Here is a 15,000-nt window from a genome sequence, read left to right on the forward strand (position 1 = left end):
CAGGGCGTTGGCCGGGATATGTTATGTCCACGAGAGTTATTTTTAGACGAACGAAAGTCTTTGTTCTAGCGGAAGTCTGTCTTCCGAGACGTCCACATGCAGACTCGCCTCGCTCTCAGGTTCTTAGTGAAAAGAGAAACTGACGGCGCACGTGGAAGGCTGATGAAAAATTATTTTCTTTCAAACATCGGACCGAGGTTTTCCTGCATGCGGACGTCTCGAAAGACTTCCGCTCGTCTAAAAATAACTTTCGTGGACATGACATATCCCAAGGGCTGGGCCGGGAGCCTCCCTCTCTGTCCCTTCATTTTCTCTTGGTCCCACTTAAGATGTTCATTGATGTGAACTCCAAGCAGTTGCAAGATGTAATACGTTCTAGTTAAAAATAAAAGAGACCTTATTTATTCAAGAACTTGAGCCAGCTTTCAACGTCAACGTCGAAAATGAAAAGCTGATGCTTTATTTATGTTTTCTGTTTTTATAATTATTATTATATATTTTACTGTTAAGTATTTGCTTAATCTAGGTTCCAGTCCCCTCATCCGCTTTGTTATATATAAATAGCTGTTTTAAATTTCAACGGTTACTTTTGAAAATGTATGTAGAGCACATACAAAACGTCAAGTCATAATCAAAATGAACAAGTTCAATATGTTTATCACTGCTGTTTGCGTCTTGTTTTTGATCAAACTACGATGGCCCAAAACAAACAAAAGTATTTACGATATGATCTAAACCAAGAATTTATAACTCCTCTTATTCCATAATTCCAAAAGTTTCGCAAAAAAGAATCTCATGGTTAACAGTATAAAATGCATTCTTGAGATCTATAAAAAAATAATATTCCACAGGAGTATTTTATTTTGTCCAACAGAATGTATGCTGTTCACAATATCAAGAATCATATTCTGGGTGCTATGTTTATTAGGAAACGTGCCATACCGCTAGTCATTAAGGATATCGTTCTTGTCTATAAACTTTATTAGTCTACGACATAGAAGTTTCTCAAATAAACGATTATCAATTGATAACAAAGAAACTGGCCGATAGTTTTCTTGTAACTTATCGTCTCACCCTTATACACTGGAATTATTTTAGAATACTTGATTTACTGCAGGATAAACCCCATTAAGTACGGACTGATTAAAAAAAAATTCAGTTATAATGGTCTAGATATGATGGATTTGGAAATATTTAATAGTCTAACAGGGCTAGATTAAAGCCCTAAGGCTTTATTGTTTGGTAACATGCCAATTTCAGACTCAATTTTATGTGGTATAACTGGATCAAAACAGAAAGTGCTCTGCAGAGGTGGATCAAGATAATCAAACAAAGTAGCATTTACTTCAAGAATATCAGAAGCAAGTCGATGCCTCATTGATAAGAAATATTTGTTGAGTGTATTACCAATTGTTTTAGGAACAGCTGCTTGAACTCTATGCTCGATTGGACCAATAAAGCGATTTCTTTTGGGTCTTTTCCTCTTTTTTCATTTCCCAAGAGTTTATTAATATCTTTCCATGTCGACCGGATATATTATTAATGTTGCAGTCAAAACATTTTTGATAGTGAAGTTGTTTACCCAATCGAATTAGGGTTGTTAGCTTGTTTATATATATTATCATTTTAGGCCAATCTGATTTAAAAAATAGCTTGTTCTTCACTTTAATAAATTTCTTTAGCCCAGCCGTCAGCCATGGTTTAGTTAAAAACAAAACAAAAAAACCAAGGTGAAACACACTAACACCAACCCGGCGTGGACAACGTATCATGCACAATCATTTCACCCGGTCAATTAGCAACCATGGACAGCTGTTTCAGCCTTGCTGGGTCTCATCACCATGGTGTACTTTTCATTCCAGGCGGATGTTTTAGACACCTCTTTACGTGGCAGCTTCACACAACAGATGTGAAACGCTGTGTTGGGAACAGCACAGGTAGCTGTTCTTTCACGGCATTTCTAATTTTCTCACAGGGGTGCATGTTTGTTATCTACTCGGTTAATGGTTTTATAAAAAAAAAAAAAAAAACTGACTATGAGAATGATTTATTCACATCGCAGTTATCAGAAACCTCTTTCCAATTAATTGAACTTAAGTCATTTATAAGTTTATTAGCCTTAAACCTATACCCTGCAATCTTTGCTTGTTTGTTACGACAATACAGATTTTTGGAAGATCTTTCCGTGAACCTTTCTTTTCACTTCAATCCAGTTGTAGCGTGCTTGAAGTCCTCAATATCCCAAAATGCACACGTGATGGAATCGGTAATCGCATGCATTACCATTGCTTAGCTGTTTTTGGCCTTCGTTGCCTTTTCTTTTCCAGAGCTCCTTGATAGAACGAAGAACGGGGAACGTCGAACCGCTATTCACAGATGGCAACACAAACCTTATTTATATCAAACGCGCTGCTGATTTCGCCCCCCATTAAAAAGTCGAAAATGAGATGCCGTTTATCAAGCCAAGTTCTTTTTAAAAAATGCATCTCAGCTGAGATTCAGTGTTTAAAGTACTTTGCCACATCTGTTGCTTTAATTAAGGTGTAGAGATAGCTCTCTCAAAAGTATATATTCGTTAGCCTTCGAGTGTTCCCAGAAAAGAATTGAAGTTCCAGGTCTTCTATGGGTAAATGACAAAGGGAGTCGATTTAATACTGCGCAAGAGTGACATCTCACATTATATTTACCCCGGAGGCACCAATTTTTTTGCGGTTAAAGACAAATTCGTTCGGCAGGTACGGACAATCTCCGCATAGCTCCGTAAACACCAAGTATGGATTTTATGGAATATAAAATAGGTATTTAAGCTGCATTTATCATAGCAAGGTGGCAACAGACTCAGGTGGGCTTACTGACCAAACGCAAGTGAGAGGGAGTAAAAGTTTTTCGGAAGTGCAGAAATTATAAAAGGTATGGAGATATTGATACGATTACCTACGGCATTAGCAAAAATGTAGGTATGGTTGTTAGGGTGAGAACCGCTTTAAAAAATAAAACCTTCTGTCTGCCAAGAAAGTGCATGTATATAAATAATCGCCAGGCGAGGTTTGAATTGGCGCCGACATTTACTCTCAGACTGGTAGGAACTGTACAGGTGAAGACAGGCTAGATGTTATTTATGGTAGACAGTGCACATGTATTCCTTTTGATCGAGAAAGTATTAATTAGCTAATTCTCTGTAGTTTTAGTGTAAAACAAGTCTGTGTTGTTCCAAGAATACATATATCCGGCCCGTAATTCGTTGTTTTGACGATCGAGTCATTTCAGTCAAGTTAAGTCAAGTCAAACTCTTTTTGTTAAAGCAGGTTTAAAAAACGTAGCAGCTGTTACGCTGATGTGGACCTATTATAGAATTATAATGAAATAAGTATTAAATAGATGTAATGTAGAATATACAAAAATGCATCGACTGCTTTTCCAGGTATTGGGTCGGTTGGTCGGATTGAAAAAAGGAAACCTAAAAAAAATTATAAGCAGTCTCAGAATCGGAGGACTGGTACCCCAGCATCATAGCTGTGGAGCCAGGAAAACAACAAGACGTGAACCCAAAATCAATATGGCGGAAAAGTTGGTAGATTTTGTTGCAAAATTAAGACCACGTGGGAAAAAGGATCAACCACCGAAACTCCTATGAGAAATAAAAATGCTTTTAAAACGCCGTTTTTTATTTTATTTTATTTTTTTTAATGCCAACGACGCCATACTAAACTGAGAAAAAAAGGAGATGGCCTAACTACCATGACAGCTTCTTTATCAAAAGCAAAGCGTGAAAGTTGAAACGAATACTTCCTTAAGATAAACTTGAAAGTTTTTAACGGGAAATTCCGTGGAAATATTAGCCAATCTATTAAAAAAAAGCTCCAGCTAACTGGACCCCAAGAACTTGGTCAGTTTCTTGAAAATTCACTTTTGGGACCTGCTATTACAAACTTTCTTCAACCATCGACTGCAACAAAGAAAGGACTGAAAGGAAAAAAAAAACATGCTTTAAAAATTACCATACTGCTTATAATGTCCACTTGTTTTTCTTGTATGTTTATATCTTGCCCTCACAAGATCCCGAGGAACACGCTTTTTGTGGAATGTTTTTGAACCCGTTCAAAAAAAAAACTCGCAGCACGTGTTTTATCGGGTCTAAAAACACTGTAACAGTTGCTCGTTTTTTTAAATATTACATAATAAGAATAGCAAGGGTCCAAGCCTGACAGATCCTTGAGGCACTCCAGGTAAGATCGTTTCATTGTCAGATATGCATGTATCTATTTCAATCGACTGTCGGCGATCTGAGACATATGATCTAAACCAAGAATTTATAACTCCTCTTATTCCATAATTCCAAATGTTTTGCTAAAAGAATCTCATGGTTAACAGTATCAAATGCATTCTTGAGATCTATAAAAAAATAATATTCCACAGGAGTATTTTATTTTGTCCAATAGAATGTATGCTGTTCACAATATCAAGAATTATATTCTGGGTACTATGCTTATTAGGAAACGTGCCATACCGCAAGTCATTAAGGATATCGTTCTTGTCTATAAACTTTATTAATCTAATCTACGACATAGAAGTTTCTCAAATAAACGATTATCAATTGATAACAAATAAACTGGCCGATAGTTTTCTTGTAACGTATCGTCTCACCCTTATAAAATGAAATTATTTTAGAATACTTGAGTTTTGCAGTATAAACCCCATTAAGTACGGACTGATTAAACAAATTCAGTTATAATGGTCTATTTGGAAATTTTTAATAGTCTTACAGGGCTAGAATAGAGAGCTAGCCTAAGGCTTTATTGTTTGGTAACATGCCAATTTCAAACTCAATTTTATGTGGCATAACTGGATCAAAATAGAAAGTACTCTGTAGAGGTGGATCAAGATAATCAGACAAAGTAGCAGACGGAAGTCGATGCCCTATTGATTAGAGATATTTGTTGACTGTATTACCAATTGTTTTATGATCATCTGATTGAACGCTATGCTCGATTAGACGAATGAAGTGAATTCCTTTGGATTTTTTCCTCTTCCTTTTCATTTCCCAAGAGTTTATCAATATCTTTTCATGTCAACCGGGTATATTATTAATGTTACAGTCAAAACATTTTTGATAGTGAAGTTGTTTACTCAATCGAATTTGGGTTGTTAACTTGTTTGTATATATTTATCATTTTAGGCCAATCTGATTAAAAAAATAGCTTGTTCTTCACTTTTATAGATTTCTTTAGCCCAGCCGTCAGCCAAGGTTTAGTTAAAAACAAGACAAAAAAACCAACGTGAAACACACCAACACCAACCCGGCGTGGGCAACGTATCATACATGCGCACAATCATTTCACCCGGTCAATTAGCAACCATGGACAGCTGTTTCAGCCTCGCTGGGTCTCATCAGCGACGTACGTTGATGACGTCATGGCTATAACACCAAATTTTCTCACATCGATGGGTTACCACATTTTCTTAACTATGGTGCTCCGCGCGCGCGCGCCGAACGGAGCTCCGCTATAAACATGACCTATTAAAAACTGTGCTTGGTCGCGCTTTGTGGCTACTTTTTTGCGAAAGAAAACGGTTTGTGCTGACAACAGTCAGTCGTGTAAACGGACTAATAGCCCCATGGTTTGGTCGACAAACTAAATGTGAATGAAAGACGACCAATTTCACTAGTGCTATCCGACTGTTCTTTAGCAAACAACAACCATAGAAAAGAACTTTCACCCCGCCAGTCACGTGTCCATGTCATGATTCACTGTATTACATAATCACTTCCTTAAAAACAGGGCACGCACTACAGGCACCCCAAGCTCAGTGTGAGGGAAAGCCAGCAAAAATATAAGGATTTGTATGGGAATCCCGATAAAAGACTTGAGAAGATAATTTTACGAAAGAATTCTCAATTAAAAAGCCAAACCTTATTGCCATTGTGAATTGCTTCTTTCTTGTGTAGTTTTCCTTTTTTTTTTTTTTTGCAGATTCAACGCGAATTAAGCCATTCTCAGTTCCTAGGTTGTCAACGGTTATAGTAAGATACCAAGGTTGAACAGTGAATTCTCACGAGCCCACCAATTTCAAATTCACACAAATATTCCTAGTTAAAATGTTTCCACAGGAAAAATTCCACCGTAGAATTCAACGCCAAAGGTTTTTGCTTCATCTCAATCCGCTAGCCGCGCAATTGAGGCCCCGCCAGGGGCGTCAGGTGGCTGTTAGTGTCCCAAACGAATCGATAAAACGACGATAAAGGGATTTAAAAATCAACACCACACACCGACCGTTGAGTTTTCGCTTGGTTAATACTCTCTGTTTGTGCATTGGTAACGATGGTTTGTCTTTGTTTGTCGGTCCTTTCAACGTTACCAAACAAAGACGAACAAAGACTCGTTCCAGTGGTTAATATATGCACCAATCAAGTACCATTTGGGATTGGATATGTAAACTTACTGGATACTCCTACTATTATAACGAGTTATTAACAATTTTTACCATTCTCCATTAATCAATACAATAATAATCTTTATAAAATACGTCATAATCATTACTGGCACTTTGTTGTTCCACATATACCTCGTCTTCAAATCTTGGATCTTTGCCTTCTTTTAAGTTTGGCGGGAGAGTTGCAGCCATATCTTGGATGGAACATACAGTGTCATTAACTTCGCATCCGAATATGTTTCTCATTGATCTCATCCCGCAGTTCGCCTTATTACACGTAATTGCACATCTAAGATGTTACGCAACTGTGTAATGAAGTGTAACTGTAAATGTTAATAGACCGCAGATTTTGGTATAAAGGCTTTTTTGTAAGTGATTAAAACTAACTACTACCATAAAGGGTGAACAACATGAGCTTCTGGGTGACACCCATCATGTAGAGTACCCCCTTAGTATTGAGAGTTTTGACATCAGCATAACTACAAGTACAAAACGAGTACATGAAAGTTGGTAAACAACCAAACTTACCTGCCAGTATTTGGTAATATAAACTTCGCAGAGTGTTTCGTCATAGGCTGCCTATTGCTTTTCAGCAATACAAAATTGGGCTCATTGTTTTAATTTTTGAGATATAAGCGCCCAAACACAAAAATAGGGCGTTTTTAGATGGTTTTTTGTTGCCATGGTAATTTATTACGTCACATTGATGTGTGCATTTCTTAAGCAATTATTCGTCTTTCATATGGTACCATAACATTGCCATTATGTGAAACAGCGTTGTAGAATTTTAAAATCTTTCTAAAAACACATTTCCTCCAAATTATTGAAACCAGTTGAGCCACCTTAATTGCAAATGAATAACATATCATCCATGATGGCCTAGTTGTTTAAATTATTCAAAATGGCGGCACAAACAGGACATTACATGGCGGAGAAATATGACAAATAACTCAAGGAGTTCAAACACGGTCTCGGCAAGTGTGTTAGAGATTTACAGAGCGGTTGATGGCCAGCAAGAGGATTCTGCTAAACTCAAGAATAAAGAACAACAACCTGCCAAAAAAGAAGATGGTCTGTATGATGAAACTTCATAACGGTTCGTCTGATGCTACTAGATTTACCTCTATGTCATTTATTCCTCTTCTTTTTTTGTTTTTTTTTTTAGTGCGTAATTCCCAAACATTTGAGAGTGGGAAGAAATGGGGCCAGAGAAGGGGGGCAGAAAGAAGGCCAGAGAAGCGGCCAGAAATGGGGGCTAGGTTTTGTCCACTAGTCCCGCGACGCGAGACAGTTATGCTACTTAGGTTCTGTTGACAGGTGTGAACCCAATTTACAGTAGTTCAAAATGTATCAATAATTCCTACTCTTTCCCAGCGTCTTGTCGCTTCCAATTCGTTTGTTTATTTGTTTTTTTCCTTTTTTTTTTAAATTTAACTAGTCACATACAGGTGATACGGTTGAAGTATAGTCATTGTTTCTATAGCAACGATAGCATACACCCAAGGGAAAGTGCTCGGAGAATATAAGGAGTAAAGACTAGAAAGAAAGAGTAAAAAAGAAACCGGCAGCAAGGTGAAGTACTTCTCATAAACTCAATATTTCATTTAGTGCTGCCATATTCCACAACTTCCGCTTAAATATTACGTTCAGCGTCAGTATTTTTGCATTTTAGCGTTTTTATTAATTTCGCCATGGATCTTACATGAAGTAAAAGAAATTAGAACGTTAGAGCGAGTGATACATAAAACTCTTTTAGATTCACATGACTGTTCAAGAAATACCGATTTTAACTAAAGTTAGATTTCTCCAAGATTATTAATTCATGAAAAAAGAGGGACAAAAACCAATTTAAGTGTCCATGAGAACAAATGGGAAGAGAGTTGGATCTTGCTTCAACTTGGGGGAGAACATTTTTCTGATACAAAATATTGAAATGTAGCGTGGAATTAGGTTCTATAGTATGGAATAAAATGACAAAAGAGTCACTTCAGCCTTCACCTCTCTTTCCAGTTTTCCGCTTTCCAAATATTCATCACATAGTAAACTAAAGAAGGGAAATCAAGGTGTATCTAAGAACTCACGAACAGTGGATGTAAATTGTGTGTAACAAACAAGGATTTTACACTGAGCGAAATTGATCGCTGAAGACAAACCTCACCATCATTTTAGATGACAGGTGTGGGCTCCAATTATCAATAATTCGTGTTGCGTCCGATTCCTCTCACGCTTTTTGTACATAAATAACGTTTTTTCCTTAAGCAAAAAATTCTTCGCGAACGCCTTGTAGACAGAAAAACAGCTAAAACCAACACACATTTTCAAAAGTGACCGTTACAATTTTAAAAACTATATATATATATCGTAAACAATAGGGGTCTGGAACAGCAGATTCTGTCCTTCACTTTGGTTCAGATATATATGTAGATGACACCTTCACCATGTTTGACAGCAAGGACAATGCTAATGAGTTTTTAAGTTTTCTAAATAGTCGACACGATAGCATTAAGTTTACTCTTGAATTCGAAGAAGACAATAAGATTCCATTTTTAGACATCCTTCTCAAACGCTGCCCTGACAACACTTTCTCTACATCTGTCTACCGGAAGAAGACATTCACAGGCCTTTACACCAAGTGGGATTCATTCACACCTCGCAAGTACAAAATTAACCTCATCCACACTCTCACCTATCGATGCTTCCGAATTTGCTCCTCGCCATCTTTATTACAGGCCGCTATTAAAGATCTGAGAAAGCTCATGTTGCAAAATGGTTACCCTCAGGGTATTATCACGTTCAACATTAACCATGTATTAAACAAAAATAAAAACAAATCAAATAACCCTGCTCAAGCTACAGTCCCCAAAAATGATATCTTAATCGTGTTACCCTACTTAGGTCTTCACAGTAACCAAGTAACGAAACGTCTGAAATCCTGCGTATACAATTTCTACTCTTTCGTAAATCTCAAGGTCATATTTCAAGACACACGCCACATCAACTCCTTTTTTCCATACAAAGATCGCTTGAACCGATCTCAGAGGTCCAAGGTCGTCTATAAAGCTGTCTGCTGGAACTGCGGTGAATTCTACATTGGCAAAACAAAACGAAGCCTCCACGACAGAAAAACAGAACATTTCAAGGCCCTAGCTAAAAGTGACCATTCATCAGCCATTGCTGATCATGTGAAAACCACTGGCCACGACATTAAATGGGATCACTTTGACATTTTAGCCTCCGGAAAAACTGACTTTCACTGCAAAATTAAGAGACTTGTTCATTCAAGAGCTAAAGCCTTCCCTTAATGTCAATATTAGTAGTGAGAAGTTATTGCTGTTTTAGCCATTACTTTTCATTATGTCCAGACACGTACTGCTGCAGATCATCTTTCTCAGTCTAGGTTCCAGACCGCTATTGTTTACGACATATATACAGCTAAAACCATTTCGCGACAGTTTTTGGGGAAATGGGATGTGCTTGTTTTGTGAGTACTCAAAAACTCGCGACCTTTGAGCTCAAGTGGTACTTTTTTACAGGAAAGCTTATTTCTTAGCTTTAAAATGAGATATTCTTTAAATATAAACTCAAATCGTTTGGGGGAAAAAACAATTGGGAAAATGCTTTTTATTTTTCGCGTGAAACTTGTAAGGAGAAGAGATAATTATTTAGACCCCTGCAAAAGAATATTGCCTTCAAGTTTAAATTATTAATCTCTTTCAGTTCTGTAAATTATGAGTTTGTCTAGCAGTTATTAAATATTTACCGATGAATAACGAAACAAGGCTAAAATGGATCCTATGAGTTTGAAATTGTAAAGGCAGCGTTAAACAATGTATTGACAATTCAGAAATGAAGATAAAATTCTTTTAACGCTCAAAAATCGCTCCCTGCTGTCAATAGGTTAACCAGTCGAATACAGGTGATGTGGTTGAAGTATAGTCGTCGTTTCTATAGAAACGATAACATACACCGAAAGGGAAGTGCTTTCAGAATATCGGCAGTAAAGACTACAACAAAAGACTAAAATGGAAACGGGTATTGAAGAAAAAAAAAGGAGGAAAAAATATTTTTGTATTCGACGGATCACCATTGTACTTTTCGTATAATTAGGTGATTTTATGATAAACAACTTGTAGAAAATCTCTGAAAACGTGTTATTTTTGATGTGGTGTTTGAATGTAATACATTCGGCAAAGATTAGACGGTCATGTTTTGGTTGTGAGTTGCAGTTACATTTGGCGCTCTTAAAACTCCGCGTTAAGTTTACCCCCAAATTTATTTCAAAGAATCACAGAAGGGACACCGCTTATTCTAAAGGTTATAGTCTTAATTGCAAGGGTGTAGCCAGGAGGGGGTCCATGAGTGCCTGTGACCCCCCCCCCCCTCCCTTTTGAAAAATCTTTGCTACGCCCGTGAGTTGCCAAAGCAATGAAACAGGCTCCAATTTTTGCCCGTGAAGTTAGCCAAATTGAAGGGCTTTGTCGAAAAGTAGGAAGGAGACGTGGGGACAGGGGACGCGGGGACTTGGGGACGCGGGGAAGCCTTTCTGAAGTATAGAGTTTCAGAAATAGGAGAACATCCAAACGTAAGAAGGAAGTTAAGTTGCTTCTCATTGCATAGTACTTAAAACAGTTTCTTCAGTTTTACTTTCCTCGATTTCAAAACTTTGTAGAATACTCTTGTCAGGACTATCATGAATAGTCCTAACCCTAAACTCTCATGAATGAAAATTTCATAATTCGGAAAGTTTGGATTAAAATGGTTTTGAACAGCCCGAAGCTAATTAATTATGCAAAAACACAATTGCCATTGTTTGTCGCCATAGAGAAATGACAGGTGATGACACGTATAATTAAAAAAATCTGAAAAATTCATGGATGACTGTTTTTTAGCCAAATTTGGTGGAAATATTGGTTAACTCTTCTTTTTCAACTTTTTGTGCCAGAACACGTAATTTTAATTTGTTTAGATGAATATACAAACAAAATACTAGCACAAATCGGGCGTGAAATGGATTTACAGAATTTATAGAGGGTAAAGAGATCAAGTTTCAATCTATGCAAATACTTTTGAATTCCTTTTTAGACATGTGGAAAAGTTATGCAGCGATTGTCGCCAAAAACATGAAAACCCTGTTCGTGTTCTCAATTTTTGTTGTCATTTGTCAAATTATCAACAAAACGGAGACTCAGCAGTGCCCTGCATTTGGATCTGAGGAGTCCATCTTGGGATGGATGTTGCAAGGAAACATCTATCAAACAATGATGACCAATATTGGACTTCATTGCCTTTCGGCCTGCCTCAAAGATGATCGTTGCCAAAGTTTCAACTTTGTGATTTCCCTTCATATGTGCGAATTCAGCGACCGCACCAAGGAAGCCACACCAGAGGATTTTATTCCTGATGCAGACAGATATTATTTTGGAAAATACATGAACAGAGGTAAGTGCATGGAATTTAACAAGGTTTGTTGCCTGCAAAACACCGCTAAAACAAAGATAAAGAAATAATGGAAGTTTCTAAATTTCAGCCCCACTAGGCTCCATCTCTGAACTAGCAGCCAAGTCCTGCAAGGAAATAAAGATGAGTGAAGGAAGAGCCCCCAACGGCAAATACTGGATGTCTTCAATAAAACCGGGGATTCCAGTACTTGCATTTTGCGATATGAAAACCGAAGGTAACAATAACTTCAATCTTCTTTCATCTTTTTCTCCGTCTCCTTCTTAATCTCCGTCTTTATCCCCACGTCAGAATATTCATCTACAATTATATTCGCCTTCATCTCCATCTCGAACCCCATCTACATTTTCATCCACATTTTCATCTTAATCCTCATACCATTGTTCATTTCGGATTCCCTCTCACTACCTTTGTTCACTCTTATCTGCTTCTATAATTTTTATCTTTATCTGACTCTATTTCCATCTTCATCTTCGTTATCTTTTTAACTTAATTCCTTATCCTTCTTTTAATCTCTTTTGTACGCTTTCTTATCTTGCAATCCATTGAACCTTCCCTTTTTCTTTTTCTTTCTCCACATTTTTCGTTTCACTTTCGTTTTGTGATCCTGTTGGACTAAAGCAAAACTGAGTGGGTCGGGTTTGGAGATTGACCGCGTGTTAATCGTGATTAAAGTTGTTCCCTTATGTTGTAGATGTTGATGAATGCACTGCTTCTTCACCTGTGTGTCATGTAAATGCTACATGTAGCAACACTCTTGGTTCCTACCGTTGCACTTGCAAGCCCGGATACGCTGGGGATGGACTGAAAACTTGCAGAGGTAAGACTGTCAGATGCAATTGAATCTGGCAAACATTTTTGACAAATAAGAAGGGAGTGACTTTGCACGAAAATATAGAGTAAGGACTATATAAGATTCTAAATATTACGTCATGTTAATGACCTTTATCCTTATCTGACTCTATTTCCATTTCCGTTTTCTTCGCCCTTTTAACTTAATTCCTTTATCTTCTTATAACCTATTTTGTACTCCTTCTCATCTTGCAATCTATTGAACTTTCTCTTCGTATTTTCCTTTCTCCAGCTCTTTTTTCTTTATTCAAATGAAACTTAAAGTGCTGAGGTTTTCGAATTCATTCAGTCAATTTATTTAATTGCTGTATCCCCACAGAAGCTACTGTGAATGTTTCCGGTTCCTGTCTGACTGACTTACTGATTCATGACGTAAACAAGCCAAGTGGGATCATAAGATCAAACAAAAAAGTTGCATACACTGACAACATGAGTTGCTACTGGAATTTCACCTCTAATGCCAAGCTTCAATTGACCTTCTCTCGATTTACAACTGAACTTTGCTGTGATTATGTATCCGTGTACGATGGGAGTTCAGCGTCCTTCCCTCTGTTGGGCAAATTCAGGGGAAATTCTGTTCCGCAGCCCATCACAAGTTCTTCAACTCAACTCTATGTCCGCTTCACAACTGACTACTCTGTAAAAAAGACTGGGTTTGTGGCACGTTATGAAGGTATTAAGTTTTGTCTATATGGCGCTAAATAAGATAATTTATTCCCTCTCATCCTATGGTGCCTCTACAATAAAAATACCATATTATTCAAGTAGGGCTAACCTCTCATTCAACAGAATTGCAAATTGGCATGTCGTGTCTCCGTGCATCAGTATCACACATTGATAGCCTCTCTTACGATGAACAACAATATCATCAAACAATACCGTCTACACGAACAATTTTCACAAGACCTCACAAGTCTCCCTGATGTTTCTGGAGTGGAAAATAATCCTTTGCGCCCTCTGTGCCAACAGACTTCCTTCTGATGAAATAAAAATAAAAATGGCTGAATGATGTCACACCACAGTACGTTTATAGGTATTAAAGCAATGAAGTTTTGAAACTTCCCAAATGATTTAGATTATGATGAATGAGAATCGAAGACTACCAAATTGCTCGACTTCAGTGCAATATGTGTTTACTTACTACCTGTCCTCCTCGGGTATTTAAAAGATTTTATCTTTTTTTCTCTATTCACTGCTGTCGCCAAGACTTCTTTCTTTGATCTCCAGCCCGCCTCTTTCCTTTTTTTTGGCGCGTCTTGTTTGTATCATCAATTACCTCCTATGAGGTACATATACAGTGAGGGGGGTATGGGGAAGAGGTGGGGGTATAGATCACGTTTCATATATACCGAATCGGGTTTTTCGCGTTTCACGAGTAATGGACAATCATTTGGCTATTTCACAGAGTTAAAGACTCTCTGTCTACCGAGATGCTTTACGCGCCTTTGTTTATGTTTTCATTCACCGTGAAGTAACGAGTGGGAAAGAAATAAGCGACAAAAGGCTACAAAGGAATACTAGAAAAGCTGTCCAGTCGAATAAAAAATATATTTGCAATGAATAAAGCGCCGCTGCCGCTCTTAGACTTATAACATGTTATCGGGTATTTCGGATTGATTTTGTCACCTCACGCTACTCGCGTCGCAATAAATTTGTACAAAACACATTTCAATAAAGTACATGCGATACTGATCACCCTTGATGGTAAAAGCACGCGTTTGTCTTGTCTTTGACAATAAAAAAAAAACATACATACTAATCATTGAATATACTCTTCCAGGCAAATTTGTTCGCTAAGGCTCTGCTGCAAACGTTGCCGTCAACAGTCACACAACAAATTGGGTACCGTTCAATTCGCGAATATTTTCAGGAATGCTTTTAACTGTCAACCAAACAAAAGCATCTCTTCCAAATGTTATATGAAACAGTAATAAGTCTCGAAATAAAATAAGTAAATATCCAACTATTAATTTATAAATAGATTACAAATGTTACTCGGCTTACCACGAAATGACATCAGCAAACTCAGTTTTATTTAAAAGTTTGTCATATCCCAATGAATCGATATGGGCTCTCAGTGATCTCGAACTCACATTTCCGTAAATATACTGCCTTTAGCGGCTCAGGCCGTGGCATTTTCTTCAACTGATTGTCGGTCCAACTGCTCAGTCCTCCAGCCCACGTTGAAACGCTTGAGAATTGCACTTAACGACAAAATAACTGGTCCTCAATAAACTATGATAATGTAGCTGTAATAAG

General features: G+C 37.5%; 2 protein-coding genes and 1 long non-coding RNA gene across 3 annotated transcripts in view; 2 read left to right on the plus strand and 1 right to left on the minus strand.

Annotated features, from left to right (window-relative positions):
- LOC138032754 (uncharacterized) overlaps positions 1 to 15,000 on the plus strand; it is a 119,369-nt gene that overhangs the window by 93,796 nt on the left and 10,573 nt on the right. The window contains exon 8 of the mRNA XM_068880472.1: positions 13,061 to 13,414. Within this exon, the coding sequence (XP_068736573.1) occupies positions 13,061 to 13,414 (354 nt within the window). The remainder of the gene's footprint in view (positions 1 to 13,060; positions 13,415 to 15,000) is intronic.
- On the plus strand, positions 2,790 to 13,008 carry LOC138032765 (uncharacterized). Its single transcript, XM_068880487.1, has 4 exons — positions 2,790 to 2,910; positions 11,515 to 11,871; positions 11,960 to 12,106; positions 12,584 to 13,008. The coding sequence occupies exons 2-4, from the start codon at positions 11,517 to 11,519 to the stop codon at positions 12,730 to 12,732; spliced, it is 651 nt and encodes a 216-aa protein (XP_068736588.1). The 5' UTR covers positions 2,790 to 2,910; positions 11,515 to 11,516; the 3' UTR covers positions 12,733 to 13,008.
- LOC138032769 (uncharacterized) overlaps positions 13,255 to 15,000 on the minus strand; it is a 4,103-nt gene continuing 2,357 nt past the window's right edge. The window contains exons 3-4 of the long non-coding RNA XR_011128450.1: positions 13,517 to 13,718; positions 13,255 to 13,378 (exon numbers count right to left, since the gene is read on the minus strand). This is a non-coding gene — a long non-coding RNA (uncharacterized lncRNA). The remainder of the gene's footprint in view (positions 13,379 to 13,516; positions 13,719 to 15,000) is intronic.

The sequence above is a fragment of the Montipora capricornis genome, chromosome 14 (genome assembly GCF_036669925.1).
Source record: "Montipora capricornis isolate CH-2021 chromosome 14, ASM3666992v2, whole genome shotgun sequence".
NCBI lineage: Eukaryota > Metazoa > Cnidaria > Anthozoa > Scleractinia > Acroporidae > Montipora > Montipora capricornis.